Source organism: Manacus candei, unplaced genomic scaffold (assembly GCF_025592945.1).
Source record: "Manacus candei isolate 608988 ecotype Guabito, Panama unplaced genomic scaffold, ASM2559294v1 h1tg000046l, whole genome shotgun sequence".
NCBI classification, from domain to species: Eukaryota; Metazoa; Chordata; class Aves; order Passeriformes; family Pipridae; genus Manacus; species Manacus candei.
Window position 1 is genome coordinate 16834377 of NW_026138094.1, and position 12378 is coordinate 16846754.

General features: G+C 46.9%; 1 protein-coding gene across 5 annotated transcripts in view; it reads right to left on the reverse strand.

The window, feature by feature from the left end:
* Positions 1 to 12378, reverse strand: part of MAP1A (microtubule associated protein 1A) — a 56679-nt gene that overhangs the window by 14272 nt on the left and 30029 nt on the right. For 4 of the 5 annotated variants that reach the window (XM_051796704.1, XM_051796706.1, XM_051796708.1 and 1 more), the window contains 2 exons: positions 1975 to 2057; positions 1453 to 1593 (listed from right to left, as the gene is read on the reverse strand). In XM_051796704.1, the coding sequence (XP_051652664.1) occupies positions 1453 to 1593; positions 1975 to 2057 (224 nt within the window). Of the gene's footprint in view, positions 1 to 1452; positions 1594 to 1974; positions 2058 to 3223; positions 3301 to 12378 lie in introns of those variants that run through there. The other variant, XM_051796709.1, reaches the window with a different exon arrangement.

Consider the following 12378-nt stretch of genomic DNA (forward strand, 5'->3'; position numbering starts at 1 on the left):
CAGGAAAGAAAAGAAAAGCAGGAGCCACTTTGTCCTCTTTCCTTACTTCTTCCTGTATAACTTGGGATATCAGTCCCTGGCTTGGGCTCAAAAGCAGCAGGTTGGGGTTTTTGTTTCTGATTTATGAATTCTAACTTTGAGACAACTTTTTCAATGCTAAGCATCGTTGTCAGAACTTACTGTCGTTCACTGGCTAGTGAAACATCATAGAGCACTCTGTGCAGTTCTAGTGCCACAGCACTTTCTTTTTTAATTCATTTTCTTTCCTGGAACCTACTTTGAAAGTCATGACTCCACCTCTGCTACACATACAGGGTTGGGGACATGCTACACCATTAATAAGTAGGACTAAGGTCCATATATAATTTCCAAGGCTCTTTACAGCTACGCTGAGTACATATCGAGCAAAGAAGCATTACACCTCAACTTCCTAAGTATCTGGAATGAGATTAGCACACTGTATTCTCTTGTTTAGACAGCCCTTAACTGACTAGTTCCTGTCCAAATAAACAAGATACCAGAAATAAATGAGAACAACCAGCTTTAAAAAAATGAAGGAGACCATACATGCTGATTCAATTACAGCAGTAATAATATCAATTGTCGAAGTATCACTCAGCCATTCCTGTCACTCAGATGAAGACATTCTAAGCATCTGGCACACGATCAGTGGAAGTAGGGCTTCTCAAAAACTGAGAACATCTGTATTGGCAATGAGTGCCAACAGAAACACAATGTAAAGTCTCTCAGGAAAGCTATAGTATGGCTAGCTGAGAAATAAGCACTGGAGAAGCGGTTCAGGGGTTCCCTATAAGATTTTCCAGGCCTCACGGACAAATCCGTGAGCAAGCTTGCCTAAATTCAGTGCTGACTCTGCTCTGTGCAGGAGGTTGGGCTACAGACCTCTTGTGTGCCTTTCCAATCTGAATGATGCAAGAATTCTGCAATTAAACAGCGACATTTGTAGTTATGTAATCATCACGTAGTTACTTAATCAGTATTTACTCATCTCCTCATCATCTTTACAAACCCCTGATGAACACTCTTAACCTTCTGTGAACATACTTGCTGCACTATGACAGGAAGAGAAATACCCACATTTACCAGAGTGATGATGGCCTCTGTTGGGTGTTTTCAGAAGCTGCCCACAGTTGTGTTAAGACCTGCTTCAAGAAATTTTGAGTTCCAGCCCACTGCAGAGCCAGTCTAGAAGGTTATTTCAAGCTGAACACTTAAAGGAATCACCCATGCCTACACACTGGAAAACTTAAGCCAGGGAGTTAAAGCAGGATTCCCAAGACAATAACATGAAGTATTTGTGGTGTGCAATTTTTTTCTGGATTTCAAACCCATCTGTCTGCAAATCTGTCACCAGAAGGAGGGCGCAGGCTGTGTTGCTCTACCGTGCACTCTGAACAGGAGGGGTCATGCTGGATTATGGGTCACACTCACCTCTGGGTCTGAAAGTATCTCAGCAAACTTCTGGTAAGTGAAGGTCCCTGTCTGCAGGACCAAGTCTCCTTCCTGGTCTGAGCTCTGTCCACAGAGGATCAGTAGTTTGTGGGCTGATGAATCACACACCAGTGAGCGGACCTGTTACCATCAGACATAGTGCTGCAGTCAGAAGTTGCCTGTACTCCTCACCAGCACCCAGAATCCTAATCCCATGGACAAGCAATACTCATGTGTTATTCACAAACAGCCAAACCCTAAGTTTTATACGTACAAGAAGGTTGGTTATTGAAGAGGAAAGACACTGCTACTGTCTGCCCAACACAGCTCCATGTCACATCATAGTCACTGCACATGTCCTGGTTATTGGCAAGACCAGAACACTTGGCCACTTCACCTCACCTTGCAGCAGACTGGCAGCACATTCACGCTCTCCAGAAGGTGCAAGGTGTGATGATCATCACCTCTATGTCAAGTCAGGAGAGCTGATGTGGAGAGAACTCGCTGGCACCTCATCCTTACCTCAGACACGATGCTGTCCACATTAGGATTTACCAGGATCACCGTCTCCAGGATATCAGTCCGGTGATGGAGAGTTCTTTGGCCTGGGGAGAGAAAAGGGATTAGACAGGATGAGAGAAGCAGATGAGACAGCACCCAGCTACTGATATTTTCGCCTCAAAAATTCCACTTCAGCATGGGTTTGATTGCAAGACTTCAAATTGCACTTGAGACCCAATTTAATACCTGGGTCTCAGAGAACAGAGCAAACTCTTTTCAGCAACAAGGAAAGAAATCCTACTTCTGGATCAGCACAATTTGCCACTCAGCTCCAACATGTTCTGAAGTCCACAGAGCCAGGCACTTTGAACTAAGGTTGGACTCGATGATCTCAGAAGTCTTTTCCAACCTAGTTGATTCTCTGATTCTGAGCTGCCTGCCTGTGCCAGATGGCTGTGCCTGTAACCACTGGCACAGACGAATCATCCCTTCCAGACAGAAGTGCCTTGCCTCATGGCAGCTACCACTGAGAGGTGTCCCTGGTGTTGTCCAAGCCCTACTCACCACAGGGCTCTATAAGCCAGTCAGCAGGTGCCAACTCACCCTTCACTGGAGTGGTGCAGCACTGATAACAAATCTCTCATCATTCATTACAGGTTTTTTCTCTTCTGAAGTGCTTTTCTTTAATCCAAATGTGTACTCCCAGGCTGCTGCTGTGAGGAGCATCTAGACAAGAAGAATGCTTGTTCTGTCAGAGGCACAAACAGGTACCCAGACAGGACTTTGCTCTCTTTAGGGAAAAAAAGAGGAGCAAAAGAAGAGCAAGCAAGATCCTGGGAATGTAAAAAAGCAGTTTGGGGGCTCACATTAGCATGGGTATTATATAGCTATTTGGCAAAATGCTGCCATAATGCCCAGGCCCTATTAATTTATTAGAAAGAAGGGTGGTGAGTGTCTGCCATGCTGACAGGCAGGACCAGAGCCACCGCTGTTTGCCCACATCAGATGGCTCTGGATGCAGGACCAATGTACAGGACCTTCCTGCAGCACTTTCCTGGACACAGCAGGCAGCACAAAATCTCTTTTGATTCCAGTCTTTGCAAATACCTACCTCTGGACATTACATCCACTCAACAAGATAGGCACTTAGAACTTAACTGTTTGAATGTATAATTTATAGGGTTTAAGTCTTTCATAGGTTTTAATTCCTCCTATAGATTGGAGGGTCACAGATCTTCACTGAAAATGAACATCTAATTCTATTTCTCACCTTTCAGACAACTGTTGCTCTCTGACAATGTTATTCTTTCCAGCCTCCAGAACCTCCCATCAGCTCTTTCTAGGCAGATCTCAATCCTTCTAAAATAGCTCAATCAAGCTGGTATTTCAAAGAAAGACTCGAAAAGGACACAGAAAGAAGTCAGAGAAAGGCCAATGCTCAGCAGTCATACTCACTTTACTGGAATGGTGTACTCACTGCCAGCAACTAATCAGACAGATATGCCCAGAAGGCAGCTTTCAGCCCAAAGAGAGACTGGCTCTAAGCTCTCAGCAGAACTACTTGCACAGCATCTCCAGCTATTTTCTGAACTTGTGTTCTGTCAGATTGGCTAAAAATATGGTCCCTCTAGACTAAAAACCATCACTGTGCAAAATGCACTAAGTTCAGGGGCATTTCTGCCACTCGATGTGGGATTGGTGTATGGCTGAAGGCACTGGGAAGCAAGTCCCTGTGCACAGAAGGGATGCTGCAAGTGAGCCATGGGGAGCAGCGTGGGAGAGTGGGAGAAGGTGCAGATGAGGAGGGCCCGGGAGGTGTTCTGGGGCATTCTGTGCAGCTGCAAGAAGCAAAACCTCACTCATCCTTGAGGCAATGGCAATTGTGAAGGCACTGCTGGTGCCTTGGCATTGCTGAGGTCCCAGCAGTGCTCACAAGGAGCACCCTGGTTCCCCACTGATTTTTTGTGCAGTGTTCACACAGCTCCCTACCACTGAGACCTCCACCCCTGCTGTTTGGGGCATCCAGAATAGAAGTGATCTGGTCCCATTTTTCAGCATTACTACTGGGGCCAAGTGAAACTCTCACCATTCTCCAAGCTTCAGCCTCTGCCACCTTGGTGCCTGCACACCCCAGGTACTGCTCTGGCAGTGGTTACCCACATCACTTGGGGAACACAGCCTGGTGCACAGCGCCAACACCAGCAGCCTCGTCCTCGTGCCACGTGCAGTCACCGTGCCTGCGCATGGGCATCCCTCCAGGCACCCAGTGCCAGCCTGTGCACTGCCAGCCGGGCAGGGCTGGTGACAGTGCCAGCTGCAGAGGGAAGGGGCCCGTCTGCAGCAGTAACACGCATAAAAACACTGCTGCTTGCTTCCAGTACTGCGATCTGAGCCCAGGCAGCTGAGCTGTCCCCCCCGGGGCCGTGAACAAAGCCTGGCTTTTAGCATTCTGGCTGGCAGCCCCTCACCCCCGGGAATGTCCCCTGCACACGAGGAAGAAAGAGAAGGCTCAAGCTGCAGGGCCAGCAGCTGCTGGCAGATGGGAGAGATGAATGGAGAAGGACTAAGTCTTGTGAAAGGCTGTGAGGATGATAAAGGGACTGAAGTGTTTTCATACAAGGCAAGGTTGAGCATGGAGGAGAGATATTTTCAATACATATAAATAAATACCTGATGGGATGGAACGAAGAAGAGAAAGTCAGACACTTCTGTCAGTAGTGCTGAATGACAGGATATGAGGCACAAATTAAGACACAGGCAATTCCATTTGAACACAAGAAAACACTGTTTCTACTGTGAGAGTGGTCAAACACTGGAATAGATTGTACAAAGAGGCTGTGGAGCATCCATCCTTGGAGATAAAAACCCAACTGAATACAGGCATGGGAAACCTGATCTTGCTTACCCTTCTTAAGCAGGTGTGATTGGACTAGACAACCTCAAGAGGTCCCTTCCAACCTACAATTTGGGAGTTCTGTGACTCTCTGAAGCAGTGCAGCCCCCCAGAACTTTGCTCCAGACCCACTGTGGGGCAGATTCCCTTTCTTCAGCTGCAGCAGTTGGTTCTCAGGAGGCTATTGCCAGAAACACTGACTTACTGCACACACCCATGCACACCAAAACCCCAAACTGTTTTTTAACTAAATTCAGAGATAAAGCAGAACAGCACATGAACTCCAGGCTGAACTGCAAACACAGTGCCCTAGACCCGGCCTGTGCCCAGCCCCTGCTCACCCCGAGCGGCAGCAGTGACCTCCTCAGCCCACTGCAGCAGCACCACTGCAAGGGCCGTGCCCAGCTGAGGGAACACACAGGCCCAAAACTGTGAATCCAAGTGCTCATCAGGCAGAGGAGCTTTTTCTACACAGCCTGAGGGAGCAGCTGCACAGACAGAGGATTTAAACATACAGCCTGGCACATCCCTCCTCTCACTAACCAAAACTACGTGCACCAGAAACACATAGCGGTGTGACTGACATTGCAGCCATGGTGACTGGAACCATGCTGTGCAGGTCACTGCGAGGTATTTGTCCTTACTAGAGCTCTATCACAATGAAATGCATGGCTGGAAACCGCACTGCAAATGGCAAAATCCCTCAGTTCCATTGACCAGTACAAGGAATCTATTCTCAGGCTCCTGAAGACTGTTGTCTTCAACTTGCCTGGAATAAACATCTGGACAGAGCTCATCTCCAGGCACATTCTGAACACAGATCCCTGACCCTGCACAGCCTTCTCCAACTACACTCAGAAGCTGTGACATTAAATAAATAAATATCCTCTCTTCAGTAGCACTGCATTTCTCATTTTGGATGAATCCCCTCTCTGTGTGTTCAGCCACACTCTGATTTCTGCAGTCAGCTCTGTGCCTGTGCACTTCCCATCCACCATGTCCCCACCAAGACAGAAAGCCCCTACTCTTTACCGACTGTTTCTTAAGAGGAGACTTTCTTCAGTCCCTTCAGAACTGCTGTCACCTATCCCCACAGCCACTGAAATGAGTAAGAGACGTACACAATATGAGAAGAAACACCAGAGATTCACAGGATATAATTATTGTATTTTCTGTATTTTCTATATTTCCCTACTTTTTTATTTTATCATAACATAACCTAACACTAGCTTTGCACTAAATAAAGATCTTCAGTTGGAGTACACAGTGACACACAAATTTCACCCTATCATGACTCTATTAATTAAGCTCTTACAAGGAGTCTGGAAAGTTTAATTTTTCTAGTGGGTTTGATTTTGCTTTTTTGACAATTAATTTAATGGGAGATCATGACGACTGTGCAATTTAGTTGCTGAAGTTCCTCACAGTTTTTTCTAGACCTCAGTAACTGAGTCATCTATAAATTTAGCCACCTCCATGTTCATGCCAATCCCTTTCCTCATCATTACTGTACTGATCAGCTTTATATTTAGTAGAAAATCATGAAGCCCTTGTATTTTACCACTGCACAAACATGACCATATATTTGTTTGCTAACTTGTTTTCTGCCTTTTAAGTAGTTTTGACTCACAGCATTACTTGCCTTTTACCCACACAAAGTGCCTGCTGCATAATATACGGAAAGATTTAATATACAAATGCACCTCATTCACAATCTCAGTGAAGTTTCAGAAAAAGAAAGGGCATTCCCCTTCTCCGCACAGATCACACTACTTATCATTGTGCAGAAGTAGCAGCACCCTCACCCCAAAGGGCCACAGAGGCTCACATACAGCCCTTCCTACACAGCAGCCACCTTTGGGTGTTGTCAGCAGGACCTGACCATGGAGGCACTACACAAATCATCCCTGAGGTGGTGAACAACAGCTATTCTGGGCAATGCTAGAGGATGGATTTCCATTACTAATATTGAGGCAGCATTTCAGGATGTGCAGCTGCACTCCTGGACTATTAGTGGGAAGGGAGGAAAAATCTGATTTTTTTTTTTAAGAGTATATATAGCTGAGTACACTCATTGCTGTTCACAGCATTCTCAAGAGGAGCAGTGGAGGAGAAGGTGCTGATCTTCTCTCTCTGGTGACCAGCACTAGGACACAAGGAAATAGAATGAAACTCCATCAGAGGATTTCAGATTGGACATTAGGAAAGGTTCTTCAGCAAGAGGGTGGGTGGCCCCTGGAACAGGTTCCCCAGGGAATCAGTCACAGCACTAAGCCTGTCAGAGTTCAAGGAGCATTTGGATGATGTTCTTAGTCATATGGTTTAATTTTAGCTAGACCTGTGAGGAGCAGGGTGTCGGACTTGGTGATCCTTATGGGTCCCTTCCAACTAACATATTCTATGATTATGTGGTCTATTGAGTGTAGAATTAATTTGGTTCTGGTGGAGGATAGCAAGTGGAGAGCAAAGCCACACAAACTCTGCAGTGAGTGTGAACTAACCATCCAGGGCTGTCTGCATGTACAAAGAGACAGAGGGAGAGAGAACAGAGGAGCAGATGCCGTGGGTTTAGTGCTCAGCAGTCAGGCAGACAGGGCTCTGCAGGGAGGTCAGGCTAGGCTGAAAGAAAGGACAGTGCATTGGGGTAACTGTGACAAACAGGATGCCCGAGAGAGATGATCCTACAAGCAGACAGATGGCTGTAGAGGCAGAAAAGGAGGTCATGCTGCTGGAGCAGATCCTTGTGTTCTGCTACTTTAAATGGAAGCACCTAAAACCCTTGTATCTGCAAAATAAACTCTGGGCTGGTCTGAAGGGCTCTCAAGGACAGCTATACAAGCTGCTGCTTCTTATTTTCTTTAGTCTTTCAGACTATCTATCACACTTCAGAGGTCTTGTTATTCTGTTGATCAGGACTGGAAGAGCCACAGTTACAACGCACCATGCTGAAAACAGAGACCAAGTGTCAGGGTAGTGGGACCCAGATTCTCCCCTTCGTGAAATGATGCCATAGGCCATAGAATTGGGTAATCTTTTGAGGGACTGTGCTGAAATCAGTCATGATGCTCTGTCTGGTAAAATAAATCAGAACGAACATAAGGGCCAAAAGATGATTAAATGACTGGCACATCTTTGAGGAGAGGTGAGGTGGGCTTGTTTAGCCTGGAAAAGAGAAAGCTCAGGGCAGGGATCTCATCAGTGTGTGCATCTGTCTGATGGCAGGTGCAAATCTGGGCTGCACAGCTCCCAAGACCCTGCCATCCAGAAGATGGAGACTGCTCATCTGATCACACAGAAATCAGCCCTTTCCCCATCCAGGATGCATTCTTTATCTCTCATTACCTCCCTTGTCTTTCCCACACCCTTTCCCTCCTTTGTCCCTAAGACAATTTGGGCTTACCAGGCCAGATTCTACCTACAGAGTGAACACCAACAGTACATTGATAAAAAATAACAAAGTTTCACTGTCTGAAAATGTTATCAAGGCACACAAGGTACAGTGATTAAAAACTGACTTCCTAACTTCCTGCTGTCATACCTGATGTTATGGACATATCTCTTCAAGGGGACACTTCTGAAAACACTCTTACAAGAAGATCCTAGATATCACTATGGCTCAGCACCTTTTGCTACATTTCAGCAAAGAGCTGAGCCTGGGATCACACAGTCTTCCTGATGCTCTACTGAACAAAGTTCACCTCTGGAGAGGTCAGTCAAACAGTGTATGAGGGTTCTTAGAGTGCATATATTTGCAAAATTAACATGAGCTAGCGCAAGCTGAAAGACTGCCATTTCTTTCATTCTGAAATTGCATAATAACCCTGAGATAGTAACTGACTCTCTCATTCTGAGGCTGTGAAGCCTCTAACTGCAGCTTCTTCAGTGCCAATGTGAGAAAAAGGATCCAGCCCCAAATGGTGTCCATTCGGAGAAAATGAAACAACACAGTCATTCACAAACACTCCAGGACTGTACCAAGCATGGCAAGCCACAGCTCCTTGGGAGGGAGATTGTAAAGACCAGAGGAAAGGGAGAAAAGGTTCTGCACTGAGCTCTAAGCAGGGTCCTGCCTCTCATCCCATCTTTGCAGATATGCCGTCCTGTCTCCCACTGCACTATGGTCCCATCTCTCTGCCAGACCAAGGCCACCCCTTGGGCGGTGGGGAGAGGAGTGAACATGCCCCTGTTGGAAGCAATGTCACACTCCCAGCACCTGAAGGGCACACAGCTCCTTCCTCCAGCAGGCAACCTGAAAAGTGTGCAGCTGGCTGGCCAATGGGACCAGTTCTGGTTGATGGAGACTTGGAAGCTCTGCTAGCTAGTCAGGTGGGCTCAGGAATTTAAAATAAACACAAAGATTGCTTTCACAGCCAATGCACAGCCAACAACTCTGGATTCACTATTCAGATCCTCCTTACTATAGACTTGTGCATCCCTGAAACATTTCTTAGCTTCTCTGTACCTGAGCATCCTTGCTGCACTGTGGAACAGCCCTGCCCTGGTACAACAAGTCAGAGAGATGTATCAACCCTTGAGACATGCTTATATGATTCCCTAGCTGTGGGCAAAAGGGGAGGCAACCCGTGGAGAACCCCAATGCATGAAGCGGAAAGTTCTACAGCACAGCATAAGGAAGTTCACGCACACCTTCCTGCAACAGCTCACACTGTGCAAGAGCAGAGACCTCAATAACTGTACAAAGGGATGGCTCCACACAGGGGTGGGCTGGAGAGATTCTGAAAAGGTGTGAGGGGGCATTTGTGGTGGGTTCTAGAAAGGAAAGATTCTGGTCTAAGTTCACATCAAAGGAAACTGTCATCTTCTTCTCTTGGCAGGGAGAGGCACCTGCCTTAGGCAGAGCACCTGTACAGGGCCCAGCCCTGGGCATGCAGCTGTGGCTGCCTCTGGCCTGAACTGTGGAGGGTAAACAGGAGTCTACAACATGCTAGCACTCACATACACAGAATCCCAGGCTCCCAGTTCTAACAACAGCTGTATTGGGCTCAGCATATGTTAAGGTATGATCGGGTCTCTGCGCTTCCTCACTTTAAACCTCTCTGTTCTTTCTTGCTGTGACCACTTTACTTTCTGGGCTCTTGGGATTATTTCTTCATTCATCCTGACTATTCAAAGCACCTTCCAATTTGTTATTGTGCACGCCTATGACTGACATGCTGTTTACATCCCAATCTTGGTCTGCCTTCAAGGAGCATGGAGAAAACTGGGAGTGTATTTTGGGGCAGGAGGCTCAGTGTTGGCTGCCTCAGCTCTTGTGGCCTGACCAGAAGCTCCCGCAGGGCAACTGGCCCAGTGGGGCCTCCACAGGCACTAACTGGCTGAGTGGCTGTGGAAGCAGCCATCAAGAAACAGGAACCAGACCCCAACCCTGCACCACCACATCCACATCTCTAAGTCAGGAGGTTCTCACTGCAGCTCTTCTCTCACATCTAGATGGAAAGCTGGATGCCTGTATCCAGTCGCCAACTTCTCAAAGGACAAGAGAGAACCCAAAGGATGAAGGCACAGTGGGCTGCCCATCACATGGGCGACCCCCAGCTCGCTCCCTGCCAGACAGAGCGGGATTGCTCCCACCCCGCTGGCTAAAGCCTGAGCTTTTGCGCAGAGAGACGGGAACGGGATCTATCCACATCTGCATCCTAAACACCAGGCTGTGTAGCAAGTGTCTTTGCTCCCTCCCCCAACAACTCTAAGGAATAACTAGTTAATTATGCCAGCCACAGCTATCTCAACAGGGGCACAAAGAAGGCCTTGGACCAGCCCCTGTAGTCAGGGAGGCATCTGTGCTTCAGTGCAGTCCTGAACTCACGTGCTGGTTCCAGCTCAGGAAGTCAAACACGATCTCTTACACCCCAGGGATGCACCTGGATGTGTTTATCAGGTTGACAGGACAAGTCCCACTCTGTTCCTCCTTATCCTTTAACAGCAGTGTTGTGCCAGATGAGAGGAGACTCTCAGGCAAGGTAAGTGGAGAGACATCAGGTGACGAATACAGCTGGAGCTTGGTGTAAACCCCCAGAACAGCCTAAGACAGATTCTGAACCCGAGGGGGGAGGCTGCCATGCACACTGGTGCCTAACTGCTGCCTTCCAGAGCCTGAGGAGATGCAGCAGTCCCAGCAATTCTAGGTATATCCAGCTCTGTTGCTTTACCAGAGATGAGCAGAGCAAAGGGCTCAGCCAGCTCACCGTGGATCACAACAAATGGGCTGTCCCACAGCCTCTTCCCCTCCTCCCACAACATGTGATGGCTACAACAACTACTTATTATCATAAAAACATTATCAGAAAAGTTACTGTGGCTTTAGCTTTCTAGTGTGTGATTCAGCAGCTAAGAATGATGAGGACCTGGCTTCAGACAGTGCTTTGCAGTCACTAGCAAGTGTTCTGCCTCCTATGGCCTGAAAAAGTCTATAGTAAAGATTTATTTCATCCACTTTCTAATTTTAGGTCTTCAAACACTGTGCAGAAATAGATAAATAAGTATCTATTTATTTGTCAATGGCTAAATCGAAAAATCTCTCTCCTTAGAGATTTTCTTTAGTGGTTTTCTCAGAGAGAATCACTGTATACCAGCAAATGGAAAATACATTTTTAATAGGAATATGAAAATCATCTGAAAATTAATAGGTAAGAAGCTGCAACAAAGTACTGAGAGCCTGTCAGGGAGGGCCAGGGCAGGGCTGTGTGTCGCCTACGGAGCAGTGGAAGGGAGCGTGCAAACCATCATCTAACAGGTCACAGAGGGAATCACATAGGGCATAAAAATGAGGGATTTTAAACTGCACCTATAAAAGAAGGGGAAGCCAATGGTGTTTGAGCAGGAAAGTATTATTGTATGTATGAGGTTTTATTTTTTATGAAAATTTCAAAATAGTGTTTAATGATTTTTCATGTTGACATACTGAGTCAGTTAAAAACACAGCACCACCAAAATAAAGCCCCATGGATGCGCAACAGGAGATGTGTCTTATCTGTGGAAACTGAACAAACAAAGCACAGGAAAGCACAAAGCAGAGTGCAGAGAGAGGGAAGATAATTCAAACCTCAATTCTCTACCAAGCAAAGGACTCGCCTGCTGTGTGGCTCTACACCTGGATAACAGGGTGACAGGGACTGTACCCAGCCCTGACTGGGGGCTTAGCAGTGCAGCACACAGAGGACTGAGCAGAGAGAGAGGCAGCACATGAAAGAGCATCAGGTGAACCTGAGCAGAGCCGGTGACACAATCTGCGCTCCTCCGGGGGCTTTAGCTTAAGCTTCCAAGCAGATCACCCACCTAGTTGTCTTTGGGAGGACAATCAGTCACAGATATACTTCCACCAGACACTGGCACAACCCAACACTCTGTGTGTAAAGGGAGCCATGAGGTGCTAACATCAGGAAAGAATAGAGCATCTGATTAGGGACAGAATAGGCACGAACTTCAGAACAGCACGGAGGCAGAGTGAAATCCTTAAGAGCTGCAGAACTCTGTAAGCAGAGAACTTGGTGTAAAAAGCCACAGAAAGAAGA